Source organism: Anguilla anguilla, chromosome 15, assembly GCF_013347855.1.
Source record: "Anguilla anguilla isolate fAngAng1 chromosome 15, fAngAng1.pri, whole genome shotgun sequence".
NCBI classification, from domain to species: domain Eukaryota; kingdom Metazoa; phylum Chordata; class Actinopteri; order Anguilliformes; family Anguillidae; genus Anguilla; species Anguilla anguilla.
The window spans coordinates 28,478,809-28,506,739 of record NC_049215.1 but is presented as its reverse complement, the minus strand read 5'-3'; the positions used below and the strand labels follow the sequence as shown (position 1 = coordinate 28,506,739).

Below are 27,931 nucleotides of genomic sequence, written 5' to 3'. Positions count from 1 at the left end.
GTCTGTATGTCCTGTAGCACTGTAAGTGTAAGTCTGTGTTCATTTAGCTTTACGAAGTTGATGTGTCTAAAGTTCGGGGGTGTGGAGGATTAGCGTGGAGTACAAGGTGTAAGAGTGAAGTGCATATAGGTGTGTGTAATGCATCAGTACATTGTTTGGACACCAGTTTATTCTGATAAGAAGGGAGATTAAAAACACAGGTTAATACAGCCTAATCTAATGGACACACACAAGCACACAAACACACACACACACGCACACACACACAAATATGCAAACAATAATCACAAACGGCAACACATGGCTTTGTATTGAAGACAATGTTTATATCAAAACCAAAACAATGAGGACATTTATAAAAAGTGAAATACAGCAAGGTGTATGAAGAATTTACGGTCAAACAAATGTTCCGCTTGGTGCCTTAGCAAGTCTTGCACAATAACTTATAATACAAACACAGAAGGGGAATACATTTATACTGTATTAGGGCCAGGCTATTGAGGGATCTGAATCAGTATTTGCAATACTAACAGTGGATTAACACGATTTCTGTTGTGTCCACAGGAGGGTCAGCGGGGCACATGGAGGCGTGAAGGGGGGAAGGGGTGGGGGTGGGGGGGTGAGGGTAGTGTAGTAGAACAGTCCGGAAACTGAGCTTGTATGCAAAGGTCACAGGTCCATTACCCAGCTGGGGTGCTGCCATTGTACCATTGATCACGGTACTTAACCTGTATCACAAAAATATCTAACAATATAAATGGAATGGACGTGTAATATGTGTAATCCGCCCTGGATAGGGGCATCTGCTACATGCCAAAATATAATGTAATGTGATGTAATGTAGTGTATTGAAGGTTGGATCAGGGGTGGAGCTAAGAGGGTCTAAAAGGGAAAGCTTCCCCAGGCACTACTGGGTCCAGGGGCCCTCTAGAGGCCCTTTCTCATATTTTTTCCCAACATAGAGTAATTTCTAGAATCCCTCCCTCACAGTTGGCTGAACGTGGGCGAACAGTGGGAGGAGTCTGACGGGGTCAAGCAGTGACATCACGGAGAGTGCATAACACTGTGCTGCTGGCTTTCATGCAGTCAGAGGGTTTTAGTGCAGAGGCAGGCAGGGACGGCATTAGGCGAAGAGCACCTTTATTCACAGCCCAGTGACAGGCTCCAGGACTTTTGGGGGTAACACGGTGGGGAAAGAAACTTCAGACAACCACCCCCCCCCCCTCCCCCAAAGACACCTAGGGTGAGGAGTAACACTGACACTGCCTTCTGTGACTGTTAAGATTCAAATTTCATGAAAGTGCAGGGACCTCCTTGCTGGAGTCTCCTCCCTTTCGCTACATTATCATCTCTTATCTCTGTTTCTATCGCTCTGTTAATATTACAGCTGCACAGCTGTCTTCTGATAACAAACCTCACTCATATACTCTATTCTGTCTTCTGTCACAGAACCACAGTCACACACACTTTTTTGTCTTCTGACAACAAACCACATTCGTACACTCTTCTCTCTTCCACCTTAAAACCACACTCACACAGTTTTATGTCTCTTGGCACAAAACCACACTCATACACTCTCCTCTCTTCTGTCTTAAAACCACACTCATACACTATTTTCCATCTTTTGATGCAAAATGACTCACCCTCTCTTCTGTCTTCTGACAAAAAAATCACACTCATACGCTATTTTCAGTCTTTTGGCTGCAAAAGCACACGTATACACTTTTTTTGTCTTTTGACGTTAGACCACTTGGACACTATACCTTTTGGCACTAGACTACACTACCCATCACACTGCCCACTTCCTGCTGGACAATGAACTCTGGGAAAATTCCAGGCAATAATGTAAACAGATCTCAGGCTGCAGAGATTGTAACGGTAGTGTTCATAAGCAGACGCCGATAGGGCAGGATCACAGACAGAGGTTCGTATATTCTCCTGAAGAAGGAAGTACATTAGCCCTAAAACCATGTCCATTGTCCATGTACTTAATGATTGACGCATGAGGTTTGTCCAGTCAGTTTGTAAAATTAATTTGTAGTGCTTCTTCACATTGTTTTGATTGACACGTAATGCCTGAGCAGTCTGTTGATTGATACTTGCTGCATGTCCAGTTTGCTCTGTGGGTCTCCTGTTCTCCGGAGCTCACACTATGAGAGAATCTCTGCTTAGAAGAGTGTTCTGTTAAAAAAACACCAGAGGCCATGTTAGTAAAGTGCACCTCAGCAACGCCGCCATCATTCAGCTCGTCTTCTGTTAGTCAGGTCTGCCGGGAGGACAGCGTGAGAAACCATAGCAATCATGCAGCATGTGTGTTTGATTAGTCAGGTCTGCCTGGAATAGTGTGACAATCCATAGCAATCATGCATCTCATGTGCTGTTAGTGAGCTCTGTCAGTGAGGTCACTAAGCTGAGACCAGAATTACACACTGAGCCTGACCCTGACTGACTCAGGAAGTGATTAACACTAAACTGGAGACATTTTAATAAAAAAGTATCCATCCATTAAAGAGAGAAACACACTTAAATATAATAATTACGTTAAATATGGTTTTGCATCCAGCTGCAACACATAATAACATAATTTAATAAAGTCAAATTGATTAGATTTTTGATTAATTTAATGTTTCATTCTCATTTCCTCCTTACTATATATTAAAATGCATAAAATTTATAAACCAAAATCAACAAAAAATATCAGCTAAGGCTCTGAGCAAAATTAATACACAGTGACATACAATCAAAGGCTAAAATAATTTGTTTTTCAAATTAGCACATAAATTACCTTAAAGCTTGCACACAAAGTATATACACAATTCAAACTGGTAATAAGTCCAGCTTATTCGATCAGAAACAGCATCTTCCTATTGATCTGTATTCTCCATGCTGGAGTTCAGTTATTGCATGGTTTCTTATGACTGTTCTGTCCACTGTAGGCCACAACATGTGTCCTCTGTAATTCACCTTTAGAAACACTGAGCGGGTGTGACTTCCTACAGGTAACTCACCACTTTTCGGGGTTTCTCCCGCTCCTCCCTGTGCTCCTGCATGGTGTGGGACGCGCCCGGGTTGGGACGGGTGTAGGAGAAGGGGCGGGGAACAGGCTCCGCGGTCCGGTGCCGCTCCGCCACAATTTCGCAGTAGGGGGGCAGCGGGTCCTCCTCCTCCGGCCGGTTGCTAGGCGACCGGCTGGGGTAGCAGTCGCTGCTGCCCTTCTTGGAGCTGGCCTTGGAGGGCGTGTCGCTATGGAAACTGTCCTCCTCGCCCCGCCCGCCCCGCCCGCGCGCCTTGCGCTCCAGCACGCTGCTGAGGAAGGCGTCGTCGTACGCCGGGCCCCCCCCGGCCGTTTCGGGGGGCGCCGCGCTCGCTGTCGCCCGTGTCGCGGCGCTTACGGGGCGAGGGCGGGGGGCGGCTCCAGTCCCCGTCCCGCTCGCGGTCCCGGTCCCGTTCCCGGTCCCGTTCCCGCTCCCGCTCCTTCCTGTAGTGATCCGACTGCTGCCGCTCCAGCCAGGCCTCGGGATCCTCCTTGTCGCCGTAGCGATGCGGGCCGTCCCGGAAGGGGGGGTTGTGCTCACGCTCCTGCAGCTCCAGGTCGTAGTCCCGCCGCGGGTCCCGAAAGTCTCCGCGGCGCCCCCGGTGGTTGTAGGTGTGCGCGAACTCCTCCAGCTCGTCCAGAGAGCCCGTGTGGCTGCTGGCGCGGAACACCTTCCTCTGCAGGTGCTCCGAGCGCGGGTTCCACCTGCTGCCCCGACAGCACAGACACGTTCAGACCCGCCCGACACACACAAATACACACACACACACACACACAGTGCGCTCACAAATACACACAGTGCGCTTACAAATACACACTGTGCGCTCACAAACACACACTGTGCGCTCACAAACACACACCGTGCGCTCACAATTACACGCGGTGCGCTCACAAACACACACTGTGCGCTCACAAATACACACAGTGCGCTTACAAATACACACGGTGCGCTCACAAACACACACTGTGTGCTCACAAACACACACCATGCCCTCACAAATACACACTGTGCCCTCACAAATACACACACACACACACAGTGTGCTCACAAATACACACACACACACGCACAGTGCGCTCACAAATACACACAGTGCACTCACAAATACACACCGTGCGCTCACAAATACACACTGCGCTCACAAATACACACTGTGCGCTCACATATACGCACAGTGCGCTCACAAATACACACCGTGCGCTCACAAATACACACCGTGCGCTCACAAATACACACACACACGCACACACAGTCTGCTCACAAATACACACAGTGCACTCACAAATTCACACACACACACACAGTGTGCTCACAAATACACACAGTGCACTGACAAATTCACACAGACACACACAGACACACACAGTGTGCTCACAAATGCACACAGTGCGCTCACACACACACACACACACACACACATACACACACTACTGGACACACGTATACTTCCGTACACGTATGAAATCCAGGCAAAACACACAACGCTGCTGCAGTTTCCCAAAGCTTCCTTCGTTAAATTAAAAATATAATTTGTTCTGACTTTCAACTAATGGACAGATATCATTAATAGTTATTAATTTGGGAGATCAGACAGCAATACAAATGACTGTGATTTTTATTTGGACTATTTCCACTTTACACTAACAAAAATGCTTACTCTTTAAATAAGGGTTAAATGACTCCATAAATAAGGCTTAAATGGGTAAAGACCCTCAGTCCTGTCTGAACCTCACGGCCCTCTGGCTTTCCCAGGTACCTGCTCTGCGGATCGTCCTCTCGGTTGCCACGGTGAAGGGGGCGCGTGGAGCGGCGGGCTTGGGAGGACGAGGCGGCGCGGAAGTCGTCCAGCTGGCCGTCGTGGTCAGAGATGGCGGGCAGGGCCTTCCTCTGGACCTGGCGGTAGGACTGGCGGAAGTCCGAGTCGCCCTCGTGGAGCGAGCTCAGCTCCGACATGCTGCTGGCTGCGGGGACACGACGTCGCCGTGGCGACCAGGTCAACTTACCAACAGTGTCACCTGTGTCATCATGTACATTTTGCTGCAACCCCAGCCCTACCCTCCCCCCTCCCCAAACTCTGTTAGCCTGGAGAGAGTACACTCTTAGCTGTGATTGGTCAGATCACCCCAAAAACCGTTGTCAGCAGAGAAAGTGAGCCAGGAGAAATGAGCCATGGAACGGGGCCCTGTCCTCACAGGCACAGGTCAGCCTGACATCGCCCTCTTCCTCTTTAGAATGTGTAGTCAAAAGTTAGCGAGTATTTTTAAACCTGTAAAAAGCAACAAAGTACTACACTTGCTGCCATTCTTCTGCACTCAGCAGGTGCAGACCGTGGGAGTGTAAATGTCATGGACCTCTGGACTACGATTCAACTGCTGTGACTCCGTGGTGAGGCTTGGAATTACAGTGAGGGCAGTGTTTACACACGGAGGTCAGACTGTAGACACTGGAACGCAGAGCACTGGCAATGAAGGTCATAATTCTCTCCAGGATCCAAACAATCCACACACCACACACGTACACAGACACACACATACACAGAGGCAGGCGCACACACACACACACACACAGATGCAAGCACACACACACACAGACAGTGATAGTGATTGTGGATCACACTGACTCGAAGTGGCTCTGAGGGGCTTACATTGGTGGCAGGACCGGTGGGCGGGGTCAAACTGCGCGAGCTCCTTCTCTACGTGGTACACGATCTTCATGGAGTCCTGATCCTTATTGGCCGGGAGTCGATACCCACTGTGCACTGCAGGGGACAGACAGCACTCATGAGTTCCGTCTCGCACACGCACACTCAGAAAAGACACACACCCATGCATCATGTACTTCTGAAAAACAGTTCTCTACAGTATGTTCCCAAGTTCCCAAGTCTCCCTGACTTCTACATGCTTGCCACGTATGCCATGCCATTCTCTATCTACACAAGTATATCTGTTCTTCAGGTGAAAAACAGCTATTTTTGAGCAAGGACTGCCAAATAATTTTCCCACAATCCCTTGCTGCCTGTAATCGTATTTCCAGCAAAGCCTGATGGGATAACGGCCCTCAGGGCATGAGCGCTCGTGCATGCTGACCCCCCTGGGGATCAGGACTCACCTCCTGGAACACTGTTCTCCATGGGAGGAGTGGCTGAGACCTTGGGCTCCAAGATGGTGGAGGGGGCGACAGGGACCATGGTGGTGACTCCGGGGATGTAGTAGGGGGGATACATGCCCGTGGGATAATATTGGCTGGCCTTCGCCGCCTTCCCTGCCTCGTACACTGAAGGAAAGAAACGGAAAACCCAAAAAATAAACATCTCATTCATTAAGCACTGGGGCCGAGTGTGTTGGTGTATATGTGTACAGATGGGTACATGTGTTAGTCTGTGTGTGAGAAAGAATGTGCATGGGTATGTGTGTGTGTGTGTGTGTGTCTGTGTGTGCATGCATGTGTGTAAGAGTGTGTGTGTGTGTGTGTGTGTGTGTGTGTGTGTCTATATGTACTCCTGGCACATGCACAGATAGACACCAGCATATGCTGAAGCATATACCCCCTGCCCTCAAACAGCAAAAGGTCCCTTTCAGCTACAGCAAAGCCTACTGTACCCATTTATACTTTGAGCACGTGTCCCCCAGAAAGGTCAGTGCGGGGCCGGGGTGCACTCACAGTGGCGGGGGCAGCAGCAGGTATCGGGGCAGCAGCAGCAGGGCACGTAGCAGCAGCAGGAGTAGGGGCAGCACTGGCACCAGCAGATCCCCACCAGCAGGATGAAGGACAGGCTGCCGAGGATCACCACGCTCACAAACACCCACTCTGCAGGAGAGACACGGACTATCAGAGTATATTAGGGCCGGGCTGCCCAACCCTGTTCATGGAGATCTGCCATCCAGTAGGTTTTCATTTTAAGCCTAACAAAGCACATCTCATTCAACGGCTAGAGATGTACAATCCTGTAGGCTTTCACTCCAACCCTACCAAAGCATACCTCATCCAATGGCTAGAGATCCAACAGTCCTGTAGGTTTTCACTCTAACCCCAACACAACACACCTCATTCAACAGCTAGAGATCTCGTTGAGCTGCTGGTTAGTAAAATCCGATGCGCCAAATTAGGGTTGAAATGAAAACCTACAAGACGGTAGATCTCCAAGAACAGGGTTGGGCAGCCCTGTATTAGGGTATAAGCAAACACAAGCACAACCCTGTGTGAAAGGGATAAGAGCACAGAACATAGCTTCCATCTTTTGTTGCATGCAAGCAGAGCCGGCCGCTCGCATGAACACTCTATGGTGTCGTTTAGGGCCACAACCTCCCCTGGGCCACACAATTAGTTTTTTTTTCTTTGTTCAGGATGACAAAAACCCCAGGGCTGGCTCTACTCCCATGTACCTGTCGACAGAGCAATGACTGCGAAATCAGGGTCCGTAAATAGAACAGGGCGAGGATTGAGGAATACGGTACATAAATACCCCCAGTGGCTGGCCAGCGTGCCCATAATAAGCTGGGGTAGTATTTGTGCAGGACTGGGAACCTTTGAAACACTAATGACATCACAGACAGTATGAGTACATCCTGAGGTCAAGTAATCACCGCTCCAGACAGAGTGTGGAAAACAATGACTCCTCTCATGGACAGTGCCAAGCCACCATCGCGCTCACAGACAGTGAAAACAACAACCGCTCGCACTGATTCTGCCATGTAATGGTGAAGTAGTGTAGTGTTCTGGTTAGGAAACTGGGCTCGTGACTGAAAGGTCGTGGGCTTGAATCCCAGCTGGAACGTGGCTGTTGTGCCCCTGAGCAACGCACTTACCTGAATTTCTTCAGTAAAATAACCCGCTGTGTATAAATGGACTATTAAAAACACTGGCTGAACAGCCGCTCTGGGTCAGCGCATCTGATAGGTGCTAAAGAGCAACAGCGGCAGTGAACGGGGCTGCACACAGGGTCGATGCCTGAGCGTGATAACAAGGCCGTCTTAGAGTAGCCTTAATGTGCGGGTGGACACCCAAGCAGAAGATCAAAGATCCTTTCATGTTCCCTTTGAGATGAACAAGCAACAGACTGTCGGCACCGATCTGTCACAGTCCTCTCTGACCTTCTAGGAGCCCGGAGAAAGCAAAGAGTTCAGCCCCTGCCCACGGTACAGAATCCGAACAGTAAGTACGCTCACGACTCCTCCTCCTCCTCCTCCTCCTCCTCCTCATCGGATGCTGCCGGAAAGGGTTATCCACAGCTAGTGGAAGGGCCCGATTGTATCTGCACTTTAATACAGACCCGCCCATTAATCGCGACATCAGCAGCTCTAATGATAGCCTTCTCCCTTAGACAGGATGCAAATGATCAGCCGACCACTTCAGTGAGTCACGGCTGTAATTGCATCCCAGTGGCTGTCCACGTCACACACACACACACACACACACACACACACACAAAGCTCCACTGAGTTACTGCTTTAATCAAAACCCCCAGCATGCTCCTGCACCACAGATGCACCAGTGCACAGAGTTATTGCTGTAACCACATCCCTGGTTAATGCGGCCATGAAGCAACTTGAGGGCAGAGGCTGGAAAATCCAGGTTCAGAAAGTAAAAGTCCATCCCCAGTAATTTTGTTCCAGTCACCTGGATTTGCTCACTGGCTCAATTGTTCAGCCGAGAGGCAGAACTAATTAGAGAAATCAGCTGGCTGAGTTCACGGGTGGAAGAAACGTACGGCAGGACTTTTACTTTCTGATCCCTGGGGGACTAACAACTCTGCACGAGAGAAGTGAGAATGACGACTCCTCTGATTGGCTGGTTTGAGTGTGGCGGTTAGAAGCCAGTCAGATAGAGAGAGAGAGAGGAGGGGGAAGGGTTAGGATAGCGAAAAAGGGATGAGACAGGTGAGGACAAACCCATACCTGGCATAATCTCCACATCGAACTCAGGCAGGAGATCGTCCAGCGCACCTGTCTTACCTGGAAAGAGAAGAGCAGAGGTAAAGGACAGGACAGGCGGTAAGGGCAGCGGGGTAAGAGTTCAGGGGTCAGGGGTCAGGGCTGAGGAGTAGAAATGGACAGACCGACATAGCTGCATGCAGACGGCCACACGGACAGAAGAACCATAAAGACAAATCCGTAACTGAATACGGATTCAATATTATTTGTTCAAGTTGTACGAACAAATATTAGAACCAATTTCCAATATGGTATCATTTTCACTGTGCTGAAAATGTAGTCTCTGGCTCTTCTGTCGGGTTAGCAAAGATATGATGAAATGACTTTCGCACAGAGCAAGAGAGGATACAGGCGACCCTTCACGGTTTCACAGCGTGAAAACTGCCCAGCAGTTTCATTGTCTGAGAGTGGGTTACTACAAACTCATTCTGCAGCTGCTCTCTGACAACATCAGACAGAGTAATTACAGCCTGTTACAGATCTGCTAAAGAGGAATACGTGTTCACAAGAGAGAGTCATCATTTAAAAGAACCAGAACGATGTAGCCAAATGTAAAAATGCGTATTTGCGTTGCACATGGGAAAATGCCCTCAACAGGTCGCAACCCACCGCAGAAAAAGGTATTGCTGAGCTACAATTCATAGAAGACCATGCATTTTATAACCCACACCAGTGACTGCATGACACCAGAATTAAACCGTGAGCTCACATTAATTACAATAATAGCGTTACAGGGTTATTTGTGAATGGCTTGTATGTTCACAGTAAGGCTTGCATCCAGTCTGCAGCCTCAAGACTGACAACAGGTAGACGCCCACAGTCAGGAGCCGCTAATAGTACAGTCTGTACCACAATGTGCTTCGCGGCGCACTTTTTTTCTAGCCACTGGCCGTGGGCTGCAGTCTCACACAAGCGCAGTGAGCGCTCCCGTGCTATTCTTCACGCGCCAGAGCAGAGATACCTCCAGCCGCTGAAGTCCCACGGGCGCTAGCCCTCTGGAGCCCCCCCCCCCCCCCACACCGCATGCTCTGCATTTATACCTCAATGTTCCCACACACATAGGGGCAGCAGTAAAGGTCAGAGGTCAAACGGTTATTCACCAACTGCTAATTTTAGCCGGGGTGCCATATTTCTGAGGGTTTACACGCCCCATAGAAAACACACACACACACACACACACACACACACACACACGCGCACACACACGCACACACACACACACACACACACGCACACACACACAAAGGGCTGCAGTACAACGGTCACTGCTTTAGCAAACTAACCCAGAACAGGAACTGACTAACAACAGGAAGTCCACGCAGGCTTCCGGCATTCTCCACCGGGATTGGCCGCAGGCTCCCCTGGCCAGGGCGGACACGGTGACTGAAGACAACCGCCTTCTCCAAGACCGCAGGAAAGAGGCTGCTCAATGCGAGATCAGCCCCGCTCCTCACAATACGACGGAGGGAATCTCTGACCAGCCTCGTCTCTCTGCGTGTCTCTCACTGTTTCTCTTTTTTTCAAAACCCTATCAAGTAAACTGTGAGTCATTCCTCTCCTACTCCAGCCAGGCTAACTGCCAGATTGCGCAGAGAGTGTGATAAAACCCCCTTTCTCATACAAACATCAGCACAGACAGCTTCTCTCTATCTCTTCGTCTGTCTACCCCTCCCTTCGGGTAATTACGTTCTCATTACCCGACCAAGGGGGAGGCCTGGTGCAGCACTTAAAGCACACCCCAGTCTCTCACACCTTCCGATGCAGCCTCTACTTTAATTTTCTGTATAATGCATGCTTTTAACTCCCTCTCCCCCATCTCTGTCTCTGTCCCTAGCTCTCTCTCTCTCTCTCTCTCTCTCACACTCTCTCTGTCTCTGTATACTTTGTACACATAACATGCATTAGTTTATTTATGTACGAATTAAAACAGTTTCTTGAGTACAAATGTTCGTATTTATGAACAGAGCTGGAAAGGTGACTCAGGCAATTAAAAATGAGGAAGTTAATAAATTAAAGCTTTTGTACGTATAAGGAAAACTTATTGTTCGACAAGCTTGTCTATGATACATGCAGGTTAACATATAGTATGCTTCCAGTATTTATCAGGCTTTCCAGCATTTATATCATGCGTAAACTGAAAATTGATGCTTGATTTATGAACGCATGTCTCAAGGAAGTTCAGCGTTGAACAAAAAATAACCGGCCAGCCAGAACAAAAAAAGGAAGGATTATTCATCAGTTAATATTGTTGCTTCAGTACAGACACAGCATAGTCCTCTCCCCCGCTCTCTCCCTCTCTTTCTCTCTCGCTGTCTTTCATTACCCTCCTCCAGACCTCTTTCAACATGTCTGTTGCCATGGGAACAGCTTAAGAAGTGACTCGCACTGCAGAGTTTGCAAATTGGCAGCCAGTTCTTAACCTGACATGACATAGCTACAATGAGAGAGAGAGAGAGAGAGCGAGAGAGAGAGAGAGAAATAACACTTGGATTATTGAGGAGAACCTTTAACACACACCGCAGCCGTGCAAGTATATCAGCGTGTTTAGTGGCCAGGCAGACAGCAGGCCCAGCAGGCCCAAAGACGGAATGGGTCAGCCGGCCAGAAACTCCCCGAGAAACAGCCTCCTCAACAATAGGCCCACTCACAGGGGATCAAAGGCCCAGATCTCAACACGGCTGCCACTCAGCCGTCCCCATGGCAACGCTTGTAGGTGCTCTTAGGGATGTGAATGTTACACACACTCTCCAAGGATAAAGACACTTACTCTGCAACACACACACACACACACACATGCAAGCCTGAAGTATGTAAACTAAACATGTGGACTGAACAGAATCTACAGATCTGAATGAGCAAAAAAGTTTTTTCCAAAGTCAGTTTTTATCCCCAGTCTGCATATGTGATAAAAGAGCAGGGACTCGCTGTGAGAAATGTTCACGTCCCCCGCAGACTTACCCAGCACCAGTAACTCCACTTTGGCCTCGCTCTTGCCCTCAACGTCGTCTGAGATGATCACTTTGCAGTAGTACACGCCGCTGTCCCCCCACAGCAGCTGCCCAATACGGAGGTCGGCCTCTACATAAGAAGAGTGAGAAAGGGTCTAAGGTCATCTCTAGCAAGAGAAGAAGAGATTCGCTTCATTCTAACACCTGTGGTTAGAGGCCAGCACACTTAAAAAAAAAAATAGAACATCCACATTAATGTTCACAGTGTACTCTCACAAACAGAAATTCTACTAGCGTATCATCATAAACAGATATTAATCTACTCATCTTAATTTAGGTAATTCTAATCAAAGAACACAGCACATCAGCAGCAGTCAGTGAAGCAGTGCCTCTGGGAAATGTAGTTCCTAAAGAACATTAAATTTGAATTCCACAATGCAGGAACTACTATAGTTTTTTCCTCCATTCCACCAATGGAATGAATATGAGATTCTCTTGTGCTCCGAGCAATCCAAGAGTCTTCACTTTTTTCTGTTAAATCAGCACTTCTAGCTAGCATATACACATTACATCAAACAAAAACGTAAAACAAACCAATAAATGTGTGAAATAACCCATGAGTGAGAGATTCACAGTTCTCAGGGGATGCAGTAAAAAGCTCCAGGACTGAGCGCATTCTCTGCATGCGCTGGTGCTGACTGCACTCGGCGGCACCAGCGCATGACGCTGCAGTGCGGATCAGGATCAGGTTCCGCACGGCTGACTGGAATTAACCACCACATTCCCTACCGGATTCCCTACTCCGGATTAGCCCCGAAAAGCCCATCAGCACAAGCAAGATGCACACCATTAAATACAACAGTGAAAGTACTCTATTCATTATATTATTCATTTCAGGCCTTATTGTCTTGTAGCCCTTTAAGGCGTGAGATCACAAATACGTGATTAGAATGTTCTTACCGGAACATTCTAATGCTGATGTAACAATCACTGCTGGTAACTGAAGGCAATGGAGTTCTAGAACACTGACTAAGAATTTAGAAAAGAAAAAAAAAAACATTCCAAAATGAATTAATGCAGGTTTGCCTGCTTGTAACACCCCTTCAGCCTGCATCAGACTAACCTACACCTCCAAGGAAGAATCACTCTTGGTAATATGGCTTCATTTTTTAAAGCCATGGTAACTATGACTGTGAAATGCAACAGAATCAAACATCCAGTAGCTGCCAATGTGACCTGCCAAACTGTGCAGGGACATGACCTCAATGAACTTGCTTCCATCATATTTTGTCCTTCAGTAAGTACAAACAAGGAAGAAGAGAGAGAAGGAATACAATATATTTTTAGGAATGGGTGTCCAATGTTTAGACATTGGCCAACAAAGAAATGAAAGAAAGCACAAATTGGCTGTGAATTAATTTAATTAAAATGGTGAATACACCATTAAAAAAAAGGTTTTGCATTAGTAATCCAATTTCTCACAGGAGCTACACAATGCACAGTGCTGCTGCATGCTGGGAGCCGTAGTTTAATAAAGAAACTATGTTCTGAATCCCTATGGAAATGAACTGGCGGCATTTTACCGGAGGGAACCCAAAGCAATTTCTCATACTTCGATTCACACAGATTTGACGCGTATGAAATTTCCAGGCGATTAGAGGGGAGACGCTGATGCAGAAAAGGAGAGGAAGGGGCTGTTTGGCGGTTTGGCTCTGCAGGCCAGTTCTTTGTGAAGGAGAGAATAAACACTCCTATTTCAGGAAACAGGAAAAGCAGAACACAATGGAAACCCTTCCAAGCTTGGGGAGACAAGATTGTAAAAATAACATTTCTGACTCTGTCTAACCCAAAACTCTGTTCCAAATTCAACTTCTAGAAAAAGTCCCTGGATTTCACACAATTTCCATATTGACCCAACAGCAACTAATTCATACACTACACTACCACTGCAACTTACTTTTATAATTTATGCACACCAACACTGACCATCTTCAGAACAGTAAGAACCTTCTAGTCTGAAGTCCAATGACTGATACTTCAGTGATAGAAAGATGTGGTAGCCATGGAAACTGCAGGGCATAGAGTGTTACGCAATCAAGATGAGAGCCAATGAACAGCCATGCCCGGCAACGCCTCTAACTTCCATATGGAATAACATCTGCGGGCACACAGCCCACCCACCACGTTTGCCAGTAACCATTTACGATGTGACATCACAAATATGTGATTAGAATGTTCTTCACTGAAGATTCTAATGCTGATGTAACCATCACTATTGGTAATTGAACTCAATGGAGTTCTAGAACACTGACTTAAAATATGGAAAAAAAAAAAAAAACATTCCAATAAACTACTTCTTCCAGGATGTGTGAATGTGAAACTTTCTGAATACCAGCCCTGACCACTACACCACACACACACACACACACACACACACACACACACACGCACATTCATATTCAGCTCAGGTCTAGCCTGAACAGGGCAACTGTGTTAGGACAACCCAGGACAGTGGAAACACCATCAATTAACACGATTAACAGACCAGCTTGTTTTTAAAGTTCTTTCACCGCAGAGAGTGTAACGAAATCCTCCGTTTGAAAAGGGACAATGCCAGGGCAATGAATCTGAGCCCGGCACTAGTGCTCAACAAATCTACAACAGTTCCTCCCTCCTCTCTTTTCTTTTCAGCATGTGAATCTGTGCTCTTCCCTGAGCCTCTTCAGCCCTGTCTGCTCTACCCATCCGCTCCAAATCACCCTCCAAAACCCTCATCCCCACCGCAGAGACCAGAACCATGCTTTACACAAAGAGCCACTCAACACTCCTCCCTTCATTCAACACACACACACACACACAAAGACACACACAAACACACATACCCACACACTTGCGCACAAACACACACACACACACACACACACACTCATGCACAAACACACACACACCCACACATACACTCACATAAACACACACACTCACACACAAACACACACTTGCACACAAACACACACACATACACACACACACACATACTTGCACAGAAACACAATCATACACACACACACACACACACACACACACTATGTACTGGCCAAAGTAAACCGATGACAGAATGGGAGTTCAACATTCCTGCAAGTCATTTTCTGTAGGTCACTTTGAGCTGTGTGTGTGACCTATTTAATTAATGAGTGGGAAAATCTGTCTGAAAAGACTCCCAGATGCCACTTTGGACAGAGAGATTCATTCAATTTCCTATTCTAATTGCAACCATCTAAATATGAACACAGATACCTACAGATTTTTTTAAAAACTACACATTAAAATCAAATATTGTTACCATATTTTGACCATACTGTTGGTGTTTCCCATTTGGTGTTAAGTAATTTTCCAGTGGCCTGAGCTCATAATAGAAAAGGGAGAATATTAACTGTTCTTAAATTACCTGAATTCAACCATCATTGTGCATAGCTCTGCTTTCAAAACAAAGTTCCTTTTTAGAAAAGATATCGGGTTATCCCTGCCGTAAATGAGACTGACCCAATCAGAGCTCGGACTCGTCACCCCTCAGTCAGCTTAGCCGCTCCCTGTGGCCTGAAGTATTTATATCCTACTGACACCCGGCTGAAGTATTTTCATTTTCTTGACATCAATTTTTGACATCGTACAAGTGTCTTAGATGATTAAAAAACGTGTTGCAGTGAAGATAATTTCAAAAACATAATTCGCCTCATTTTTATGGACTGTCCCTTCAATGTGTAGGTGTCATCCGCACAGTAGAATGTGTGGCTCTAGAGATTAGAACCAGAGACTCATGTCCACTACAGGGGACAGAAACGGACAGCCGGGTCTCAGGAAGAGCTGAGTGTAGCTGCAGAGTTGGAAAAGCTACTTAAGAATAATTTTTTTCCCTTTTTTGTTGGGGGCGATTCCTTGTGTTGTGCACTTTAGCGTTTTACCTTGAGACACTAAGGGATTAATGTCTTATTACAGCCTTCTTTTTGGGTAAAACCAAGAGGTCATATGCACTTGTATTGTAAGCATATGAGCATATGGTTTCTAATCTCGCCGTATCGCCAGGTGTCATTTGTCATAATTTAATAAACCACATCAATCTTAACTCCAGCTTCTCTTAAAATTCATTTTAACTTTCAGGCCGATTCCACCAGTCCAGCTCCAATCCATTTTTATGAATTATGGAGCCTTTACTTTTTATTAATGATTATTCTCTTTTGCCATAATTACATTTGTCCTTTGTTTTAATATATATATATATATATATATGATATTTACTAGCCTTCTGTTCCTTGTTCACTTGGAATATCTTCCCAAGGGGTATCCCATTATCAAAGGATAATTAAATATTTGGTTTGGTTGTGCCAATTGAAATGATAGAAATCCTACTTGCCAGGCAACAACAACAACAGCAACAACAACAACAACAACAACAACAACAACAACAACAACAGCAACAGCAAGCACAGAAATAAAGACAGTGACAGTACTGTTGATGATGGCGATGTCGCGGCCCTTGTAGTGTTCGGCGAGGGTGAGGGAGGACCCCTGTCCCGACGCCACGGGGCGGACCGTGCGGGCGGAGTCGGAGCAGTCCAGGTGGGACGAGGCGCCCAGCTCGGACCCCTTGATCCCCAGGTGCTCGGTGAGGCTGAACGAGTCCTTGGTGCGATCCTGACAGTACGACTTGTACCACCACTGCACCACGGGCACCTGGGTGGAGGGGCTGGAGTACTGGCACTGAAGGGTCACTTCCTGGAAGAGCATGGCGAACTTCCTGTCCTCCCGCACGGATACCTGGACGCCGTCGCACCTGTGCACTGGCAGAGGGAGAGGAAGAGAGAGCTCACCGTCAGGAGCATTTTACATTCCCATTCTAAGAAACGTCCTGCCCACTGTGGAAATTCCAGGTTCAGAAAGTAAAAGCCCTCCTCAGTATTTTGTTCCAATCACAAATTAGCACAGTTCAGCCAGGAGGCAGAACTAGGAGGGTAGCACAAAATTCTGGGCCCTGCACAAATGCAGTCTCTGTGGGCCCCCTAAAAATATTGGAGACCACAGAAAACTTTTTGGTCCAGGCCTTTTGAGCCCACACACCCCCGTACCCCCCACCTTGGGGCCATGGGTATAGTCAGTTCCACTATTTCACCATTCGTGAAATCCGCTGGCTGTGTTCACGGGTGGAACAGGCACATGGCAGGACTTTTACTTTCACTTTCTGAACCCTGGACTTTCCACCTCTGGTCCTGTATCCTGCCCACTGAATTAAAGAGAAATAAAAATGGAGGGAAGAGGTTGAGAGGCAGAGGGTGAATTTTAAAAAAGAATAAACGTGTCTAGGCCAGTCCTTCTTTTGTCCACAGCTACATTGAAGGGCTTTAGTGAGCCAGTGTTGCGACCGCAGCAGGAGTCTGCCCGGGAGTCTCCCAGATCCTTCCGGAGTTTTCCGCAATCAAACACCGCGATCCAGGAGGCAACATCCAGGGTCATCACTCATACACCGTATTCACATTCCTCACATACTTCTGCTGGCCCGAGACACACACACACAGGACTGTGATTCCCACAGGGATCCTACAAATTACACTCTAATTAAAGTCGAAAGTCTGCACTTTAACCGTCATGTTCATGGATTTATTTCAAATGCAGTATGCTGGAGTACAGAGCCAAAACAACAAAAATCGTGTCAGACCACAGGCCCATTAATGTACATACATATAAGCATGTAGCCGCATACGTATACTCAAAAACGCACGTGAACAGGTCACGCACATACCAAACCTGTACACATATGACACACACACAGCAGTACCTCACTGCCCTTACAAAAAAATCCTACACTCCCCTGAAGACTGGTAATCATAACAAAAACAGATGGGCAAAAAACATCTTGACTCAGACAACAGTAAAATTGTAGGTTGCATTTTAAACCCTACCTGTGAGTAAGAGTTTTTAAACTGCTACGTGTGCCTGAGGTGAGTACAGTAAGATCTGTCTCACAGAATAAACACTTTAAATGGTAGGGGATCGCAAAACTAATGCAATCATTTGAATACATAAATGACAGACCAATTTAAATGAACAAATACGTAAGAAAACAAACAGAGGAATGCATGCAAAGCCAAGAAACACTGGTACCTGCTCTTCACAGAACACTTGGGCCCAGCCACTCAGAGAGAGATGAGTAAATCCACCACACACACCCTGATCTAAAAACACACACACCTAAAACATCTGTACATGCTGAGTAACCCCCAGCGTGAGTGTGTGTGTGTGCGTACGTGCGTGTGTATGTATGTGTGTGTGTGTGTGTGTGAGAGTATGCAGTGCACAGTGACTCATCTGTGGGAGATTACTGGCCAGTGGAGTGAGCTCCAGGTTTTGTGGAATGAGGGTTGGGTGGAGATAGGGGATGGAGAGGACAGTTACTCTCCCCCATAGAGCGTCCCGCTGGGGGAGGTGTGTGTGTGGAGGGGGGGGGTAGAGGGTGAGGGGGCAGGAACGTTGGCTCCTCCGGCGAGGGCGGGGCGGCGGCAGGAACATTCTCCAGACGTTTCCCGGGAGAGACGAAAACAACAGGAAAGAGCTGGGCTGCTCCCATTGGAGCCGGGCCTGTCCGAGGGTCCTGCTTTACGGCCTTTTAAAGGACAGCGTTTGATGGGTGACGAGCGCTTGATAAACTGGGGGAGCTGGGGGGGTGCTGGCCTGGAAGGCCTGGCACACCCCCGCTCCGCTCCGCTCACTCACATACCTCCAAGCGCCCCCGCCTTTGTCTGAGCCGCATTGTTTGCCATTAGTTCACGCCCCAGTGGGGTGCTCAGAAAGCTCCGCCCCCGCCCCCCCCCCCCCCAACTCTCCTCCCTTCCCCTCCCCAGCAGAGGCCCCGGGAGCAGGAGGGGGAGGAGGAAGGGAGGTGGGAGGAGGCCGTAAGACACCCCACCAACCAGATTACATCGTCCGGCCTCAGCCAAGCGCGACGGCTTGGTCAGCTATTTCAAATTTAAACAAGAACCGTTTGGAACATCCCAGCCCATGCAGGGCGGAGGGGGTCGGAGAAGGCCAGGGCAGGATGGGGTGGTCGCCATGGGAAACCACACGTCACAAGGATAAACTAAGACCCTGATTTAAACAAGAGTCAAACCGGTCCAAACCCCCTCAATCTGGACCTGTTTTATAGGAGCCCCCCCCCCCCCCCCCCATTATACTGTCTTCACCCACACTCAATCAAGTGCTTACATGCAGCAAACCTACAGCAGAAACCCAGGCTCGCTACTGGCCACGGCTGTGTTCAATCCACTAGCCTGAACCTGTAACCCAACGCACTGGGTGTGTTAAGTCTACTGCTGACCGCTACATGATCTACTGATAAAACTGTACTCAAACTAAAGTCTACATTTACCCAAACTACTGTCTAATCCTACCCCCAAACTAACTTCTAAACCAAACCACTTTAGTACAGTACTTAAAACCAATCTTCTGTCTGAACCCACACTCAAACTAGTGCTTAAACTTAAGTGCAATCTACTGGCTAGTTTCACAAAAGCTACTGCCTATAATCAACATACTGCCAATACAGCCAATCAACTAATCACACTTTATATTCTTTGCACCAGCAGAGAATTTAATGGCCCATAAAAATCCATACATTCGCGCAGAAAAGAAACCGCAAACTCACAGTCACCCAGCCCACCGGGGCAGATTCTGCTTCCACGCTGGACCGTTGGTCTACAGCGCTGAACCCCACACCCTTCGTGCCTCAACTCACTTCTGACCTCCCATACCTCCAGAGCAGCTGAACTCCCCCCTCGGTTCAAGGAAAACTCGGAGCCCCAGATTATGAATTGTAGGAAGAGAGAGTGAGAGTGAGAGAGAGAGAGAGAGAGAGAGAGAGAGAGAGAGAACTACAAGATGTATAGAAAAGGACTGAAAGAATATAGGATAAAAACTTCTCAAAACAAACATTTAAATGACGCCAAAGAAAGGTACTATGCCTACAACGAAGGGAACGCACGCACAGTCCATATTGTCAATGTTAAAAACATGAGTAATTGCGGAGTAAAGCTGAACAATCTTTTCTTTTTCTTATGAGCGAGCTGGTAAGATCTCGACGCCTATCCGGCCCCCACAAACCTGTTAATTTACCTTCACAGTTTGGCCCAAGGAAATTTAAGTGGTCGAACCATAAAACATACGGGAAAAAGAATCTTAACAGTCAAAGAAGTGGCAGAGAGGAGGGGTTAATAATAAAACCAAGAGCACGAGCGTACTCGTTTTTAACCAGCATCGAACAACCTGTTACGCGTTTCAACAAAAGACAAAGCCACATGCCTAATTTAATACATACCTGTAACCAAGACCAAGAGAATCCACTGTATCAGTAACAAAACCATTTTCCCAGTAATAACGTAGGCATTTGGAGCTGGCCTTCAAACCACTCCGTCCTGCTTTTGCCTCATTCCTAAAACCGCTCTACACGGGAATAAGCAAGTGGAACTGTCAACCCCAGAAGTAACGGGAATGTACCATCTCTGAGACAGGTGTGCTCAGATTTTGTCGCAAAACACGGCATCATACAAACACAACAAATTTCGCTTTGCATGTTAACTAAATTGCTATAACGTAGGCTGAAGTACAAAAAAATAGCATTACTCATTATTCGGAGCAAATACAAACAGTTACTTAAGTCACAGCAAACACAAACCCCACGCAATGTGCGTGTAGTAGGTGCGTAGACTGAACGGAGATAGGATTTGAGGTTAAGCGGAAAAGTTTTTTTTATTAAACTGACTTTAGCATTCTTTGATATGAAAGGGAGCGGAACCAATGGAATTAGAGAGTAGTAGTAATTTAAGGGCGTAAAACGGAAAAGAAAAATATTGTCGAATGGAACATTCTTTGTCAAGAAATGTGACGGTTATTCACACGACACTAAATAACACAGGTAGTTTCCTCTGGTTATTTATTTATTTATTTATTTATTTATTTATTTATTGCCTTTTAACTCACAAACTTCATTTCAAAAGGAAAAACTATTTCCTAAACCAAGTTAGACAAATCATTTTTTGTCAACTGCTTACACAAATATTAGTTTTCTTAAAACGCTGGACTCAAAACACCAGACAAAACAATTAAACATAGCAATGAAATAATGTTCTCAAAACCATGCTACCATGTATTGAAACCAAATATGTACATCTGAACAATACACAAAATAATGAGATAAATAGCACGCATTTTACCAACAGTGCATAGGTGCATTAAATTATAAAACTATAATCAAATGTTTATTATGTTTCATTACCTAATGAAACCATGTTACTTATTTAGCCCACTATGGTATTTGTGTCTCTTTTTAAAAAAAATAGGACATTTGACGTTGCCACAACATGCACTAGACTCAGAAACAAGGTCGAGTCCAGAACAGAAAAAGGTCACTATTTCTCAGAATTAATATTTCTATGCAGTGTTGGGCTTCCAGGTGTCTGTCTGCAGACATGCCCAGACGGGGAGGATACTGGTCCATTGGCCTGGCCTTGTCTCATAGCCCATTACCACTGCAGCTTTTTCCACACAGAGTTGCAAGAAACTGAACCAGTACAAAAACGAGAGCTCACATCTCCCCCTTCCTCGCTACCCTGCAGTGGCTACCTCTGGCTTTCACCCCCCCCCCCCCAACTTGTTTTTAAGGCACTAAATTGCTTAACCCCAAAATACATTACTAACTGGTTATTTAAATATGCACCCCGCAGAGCCCTAAAAATCCTCTAGGGCTGGCCTGCTCAGCATTCCAATGGTGCAGCATAATATAAGTGGAGAAGCACCTTTTGTTCTTACGCTCCAGAGCTGTGGAATACTGTGCTGTGGAATATTCTGCTGTGGAATACTCAACTCTGAAATATTTTAATTTGGAATGTTATGCTGTAAAATACTCTAATGTGGAATATTTTACTCTGGAATGCTGTGCTGTGGAATACACTACTGTGGAATATTTTCCTGAAGAGGGCTGTGCTGGAATACTCTACTCTAAAATATTTTACTGTAGAATGCTGTGTTGGAATATTCCACAGCAGAACATTTACCATTGGAATGCTGTGCTGGAACATTCTACTGTGGAATATTTTACCGTGGAATGCTGTGTTGTGGAATTATACACAGTGCAATATTCTCATGTGGAATACTTTCTAAGCTTTCCAGAATTAGTTGGCATCTGTAAAGCAACTGAAAGCAGATTTATTTAAACTGACTTTTAATTAGAAATGATTGTAAATTGCATAGGTTTTTACATTATTTTATTCATATATTATTTTTTCATCTTACAATTTGCCTTGTTATCATTCTGATTTGGGTTTTATTTTGTATTCTGTTGTTTCTGTTTTTAGTTCCGTTTTATTTATGTGACAATTTTCACAGATTTAAATTATTTTTATACTCTTGTAAATGAAAGTGGACACATGTGAAACACACGTGTTTGGGTAGCAAATCATAGCATGAAAAGGATATAAATAAAACAATTTGCCCAGTTTTCTCCGTTTTTAGGTAGGTCACATGTTGACGTGTCTTTAAACCAAATGCAAGGTTCTCAAATTAAGAACCATTTTTTCCCACATGAGCACGGAACGCCATAGAAAAAAGTGTTATTTTAACCAAAAACAAATTTACTTCAAAAAAATACGAATTATTGCAGCGTCTTGCATTTACATTCAGCAGTACAGGGTCTTCAACCAGACCTGATAAGATAGCAATATCAGCACCAAAGGCTATATGTTATAGGTCGTTATTATAGCGAAAACTAAAACTGCACGACGATTGCGCTTGCTACATTGTACCAGGTAACTGCAGATACATCGTGAAGGCCAAGGTTAGTTCTCAAACGGACTGTTAAAGGACTTGAAATCTCTCGTAGCCTGCAGCCTACCAGATAGGCTACTACTGTATTTACGGACACGTTTTTACTTAGCATTTTCTCATTTGCTTAAACTGGTGCCATCACCTTTGTACAATGATTTTCCAGACTGGCACATACTGCATGTTGAAGTTCCCATTGAACACACAGCATTTTCTCTATTCCGGAGGAAAGGGGATGAAAGCGACGCAATACCATCATTTTGTTGCGAATGCTGCCCTCTTGTGGCAAAGAAAGGGAACATCACCTGTGACATCACAGTCTGTCTATTAGTTTTCCGCAGCGCTTTGAAAATGCATAGAACTACTGTCGGTGAACACACTAGGCTTCTTCGGCTGTAGCAGGTATTTTCCCCAATTAAAGTATATCTTTTGTGAGATAGATATTCTCGAGGAAAACAGACGTGGTCTATTTTGTGTACAGATGGTGAATTCATAAAGAGCAGGAATTAATATTGCCGTGAGCACACTATACACGTTTTTATCACATATGTGCATACATGTTCATTTCTGTTCATATTCTGAAATTGTGCTTGAAACAAAATAGAATTCAATAGAGTTCACAGTTCTTAGTTTTCCCAGGATATCAGAAAAATGCGACTTGCTTTTTTTTCTTGAGCAAAACTCAAGTTGTTTTTTTTGTGTTGTTGCCCCAGTCCAGTGTAGCCTTTAATTTGCTATTGACTGAAACCGACATTGTACGAGATGCTGAGTTATACTAATAATTTTCTTGAAGACTACATTTCCTTTCACAATGTAAAACATTAGAGAAATATTTAATGAACCATATTTAAGTTTGATCATGTCTTGGTTTTGCAGTGTGTGAATAAATTGAATAAATGACATTGATGATTACTGCTAACATATCACAGGATCACATAATCACAGTATCTAGAACCAGAGATGCCCCATATATTCCCTAAACCTAGTAAAAACTACAAATTGTTTGACTAACCTGTTGCCAACAGACAAATCTGCAATTTGCAATATAATTTAGGATGGAAATTACTGGCAAGAATGAATCATTAAAGAAGGATCAAAGTTCCCACAGACTTTTACAAAACATGTTTTTCCTTTATTTCTGGAACTGACATTAAAACTGGGTACACAGTAAAATGTTCAGTGTTGGTTTAACTCTAAGAGAGTACATATCAGGCCAACAGAGACCATGTGTACTTGAAAGTGTTGTTTTAACACTGAACATATTACAGTGTTGTTGTGGAACTTGTATTCAGTAACTTGCGAGTCTGAATTTTCCATTGGTTTCAGTACGCTCTAAAATGAAAGTAATTGTCTGGTGTGGATCACATGATCCTTCTGTCCCACAGGAAGAACAGATGGCAGTATAGGCTCACTCTTTAGAGCAGCGCAGTGAGACAGCATGAGCGAAAATGAAAACCATGGTGTTCTTAAAACAAACAGGTTCCTCTTTGCTCTGGGCAAAATGATACTCTAATAAAGCGTTGTGCCAGATATTGCATTTGTCTGATATGATCTGTGCATTACAGAGCCTCTGTCCAGCTATTAATACATTGCATGACAACACACTATGCAGGGTTTGCAAAATGATTCAATTTCACAATGCTGAAAAAATGTATTTGAAAAGATTCCAGAAGAACATCCAAAGAACTGCAGGCCTCTTTTGTCTCAGCTAAAGTCACTGTTCATGACTCCACAATGAGAAAGAGATCAGGCAAAAATGGGATTCATGGGAGAGTAGCAAGGTGGAAACCCCCTGCTAACCAAGTGAAACATTAATGCTCGCCTCACATTTGGAAAAAAGAACCTGAATGATCCCCAAGCCTCTTGGGATAATGTTCTATGGACAGATGAGTCAAAAGTGGAGATCTCTTTGGACAACATGGGTCCCATTATGTCTGGTGTAAAACAAATACAGCATTTCACAGTAAGAACATCATACCAACAGTCAAACGTGGTGGTGGTAGTATGTGGGGATGCTTTGCTGCCTCAGGATCTGGATGATTTGCAATTATTGAAGGAACCCTGAATTCTGCTCTGTACCAGAAAATTCTTAAGGAAGAATGTCCTGTTATTTGTCCGTGAACTGAAGCTGAAGGGTAACTGGGGTTATGCAGCAAGACAATGATCCAAAACACAAAAAGCAAATCCACATCAGAATGGCTGATAAGAAACAAAATTTAAATTTAAGGAGTGGCCTAGTCAAAGTCCTGACTTGAACCCAATGTAGATGAAAGGGTGGGCTAAAATTCCTCCACAGAGATGTAAAAGGCTGATATCAAATTATAGGAAGTGTTCGGTTGCCGTTCTTGCTGTTAAACGTGGGTGCAACCAGCGATTAAGTTTAAGGGGCAATTGTGTCTTCAATGGGTGATATGGGTGTTCCCACGGGACTTGCCTGGACTGAGCAACATACCCACGCCCTCCCTCAACATATCCCTGCAAGCTCAGCACCATCCTCCCACATATGGATTTGCGCTTCTGATGCAATCACCCCTTCATTTCCTTTCAACCTCGGTTTGTCTGTACACAGCGAAATATCCGGTGTTAATTCAACTCTAACGCTGTTAATACAACTCTCAACAGATAGCATTTGTTCCCACTCTGGAATGTGGGACCAAATATTATGTGTTAAGAGTCGAATCAACACTGTTGAGAGTCATATTAACACTGGACATTTGACTGCATGGACACGGCCTACTGCAGGTTCACTGGGACTGGCGCTGACCCTTGGCTCAACCGTGTTTTTGGGTCAAGCACATTTGCATCACCTGTGTCACACAGGCCCAGCAGTCTGACGGTAGCCAGGTTTAATAAGAAATCTGCACTCAGATGCAGCAGACTGGTGTGCGGGGATCAGTTAAATGGTAAATGGACTACATTTATATAGAGCTTTTATCCAAACGATTTACAATTGATGCCTCTCATTTACCCATTCACACACACACTCACACACCAACGGTGAAAGGCTGCCTTGCAAGGTACCAATCAGCTCGTTGGGAGCAGTTAGGGGTTAGGTGTCTTGCTCAGGGACACTTCGACACGCCCAGGGCGGGGGATCGAACCGCCAACCCCCCGACTGCCAGACAACCGCTCTTACCTCGTGAGCTATGTCGCCCCAGATGGTCAGCCTTCAGATAAGCTCACTTCTCATAAGGGGGTGGGGATATCCAGCAGACCATTAATTGCCCTCCTTTCCCAATCACAGCAAAAGTAAAAAATCAGGCCACCACGAAATCGCATTACAAATTATGTTTGTAGGGCAGGTATTAAGCCATAACAACATATAAAACTAAACAGAAAGACCCAATGAAGGCATGTAAAAAAAATTATTGTCCACCACCCGACAACTAATACATCAGATTTCTCTAACGCACCACGGAAGGCTATGGCGGCTGCACTGTATGATAAAAAAAAGTGCACTCGTGAAAGGCAACTGCAGTAAGCAGGACTGTTTCTTTTTCTCCTTTCACCAACCTGAAAGAAAGGAGTCTTTGAAACACCTGGAACTGTTATTCTGGCCGTGCACGCTTCTACAATACACAAAACCTTGTTTGCTTAGGGACTTGCGCACTGCCCAACCGTCCACTAAAAAAATAATTGGCTTGGATGATCAGGGTGTCAGTCTGCACTTATCAAATCTTCACCTGCCCTTCTGTAATTATTTCTCGCATTCAGGCGTCTCTGACGCTGCGGTGTTGTGCTCGGTGAAAGGAGGGCCTTGCCTGTGCTGCAGAATGCTGTTCTCGGGTCAAGTCAAGTCAAGTCAAGTCAAGGCTGTAAATTACGTGCAAAGTATAGGCCAGGTCTCACTTGCGTACCTGCAATAATTAATACACTGCAAAATAGTTTGAATAGTCTTCTTTACATAGAATTTTTCAATGCTAGTTCTGTGCAGAGCCATTCTTTTGTACATTCTGTGACTGCCTCCTCGTGGCTCATATTAAAGTGTGTGTGTTTGAGAGGTCTGCCCGATGCCTCCATGCTCCTGTCCTTATGGCTGATCGACAGCTTTTTAAAAGCCATCGCCAATCTGGGATCCTTGCACACACACACACACACACACACACACACACACACACATCCATACACAAGCACATGCACACGCAAACACACGCACACACACGCACAGACTCACACACACACACATGCACGCACGAGCATACGCACACACATGGACGGACACGCACACACACATGCATACACACAGACACACACACACACACACACACAGAGGCATGCATTCACACATGCTGGCACATGCACACACATAAATCCATGCATACAAACACACAAGTGCACACAGAAAAAGAAACAAACAAAATTGCAGATGGTTACATTACTGTCATTATGAATATTTAGGAAATATAGATTTCTAAATGCAGTTCTACAAGGGTCCATTATTCATTTTCAGTTATTTTTACAGAATGACACTGTGACATACAGCTAGCAACATACGTGTCGAGATACTGTAGGACATTCAATGGCAGAATTACATGCTAATGGGAAAAAAACAACCAGGTAATTCATGTCATAAAATATCAAAATTGCCCATTGAATACACAGAGGAGCATGAGCAGAATTCCCCTTATCTGGATATACTCTACACAAGTCCACTAACCACCACTATCATTCCTTTCCCATATGACTTTGCAGAGAACAGACACATTTTTATTTCCATACATTACTTACTTGCTCAGTAGGTTCCCATATCTTGAGCCATTTGCATTGTTTACACTTCTACATACTGACTGTATTCATTGTAGCCTTGCCCAATGTAGGATATGAGTGTGTAATATTTTAACAAAAAAAAAAAAAAACCAGTGAGGAGCAAATAATCTTGGGTGCTTATGGAGAACCCCCCAAGAAGGAAGTGTATTTGTGTGTGTGAGCGTGTTTGTGTGTGTGTGTGCGTGTGTGTACGTAAGTATGTGTGTGTGTGTGTTTATGTGTGTGTATGCGTGTATATGTTTTTTGAGTGTGTGTACATGTGAGTGTCTGTACATGTGTATGTTTGTGTGCTTGTGTGTGTGTGTATGTGTGTGTATGTTTTGTGAGTGTGTGTGTGTGTTTTTGTGAATATGCGTGTTTTTTTGTAAGTGTGTGTGCGCGTGTTTTTTGT

General features: G+C 45.4%; 1 protein-coding gene across 1 annotated transcript; it reads right to left on the bottom strand.

The window, feature by feature from the left end:
• Positions 1 to 305: 305 nt before the first annotated feature.
• On the bottom strand, positions 306 to 20,416 carry LOC118214609 (immunoglobulin-like domain-containing receptor 2). The gene is given in 11 exon segments (XM_035394695.1): positions 306 to 2,181; positions 3,009 to 3,363; positions 3,365 to 3,742; positions 4,792 to 4,996; positions 5,680 to 5,793; positions 6,144 to 6,308; positions 6,696 to 6,842; positions 8,930 to 8,986; positions 11,924 to 12,043; positions 16,419 to 16,748; positions 20,273 to 20,416. Coding segments are annotated over 11 exon segments (1,953 nt in total). The 5' UTR covers positions 20,319 to 20,416; the 3' UTR covers positions 306 to 2,145.
• Positions 20,417 to 27,931: the final 7,515 nt, after the last annotated feature.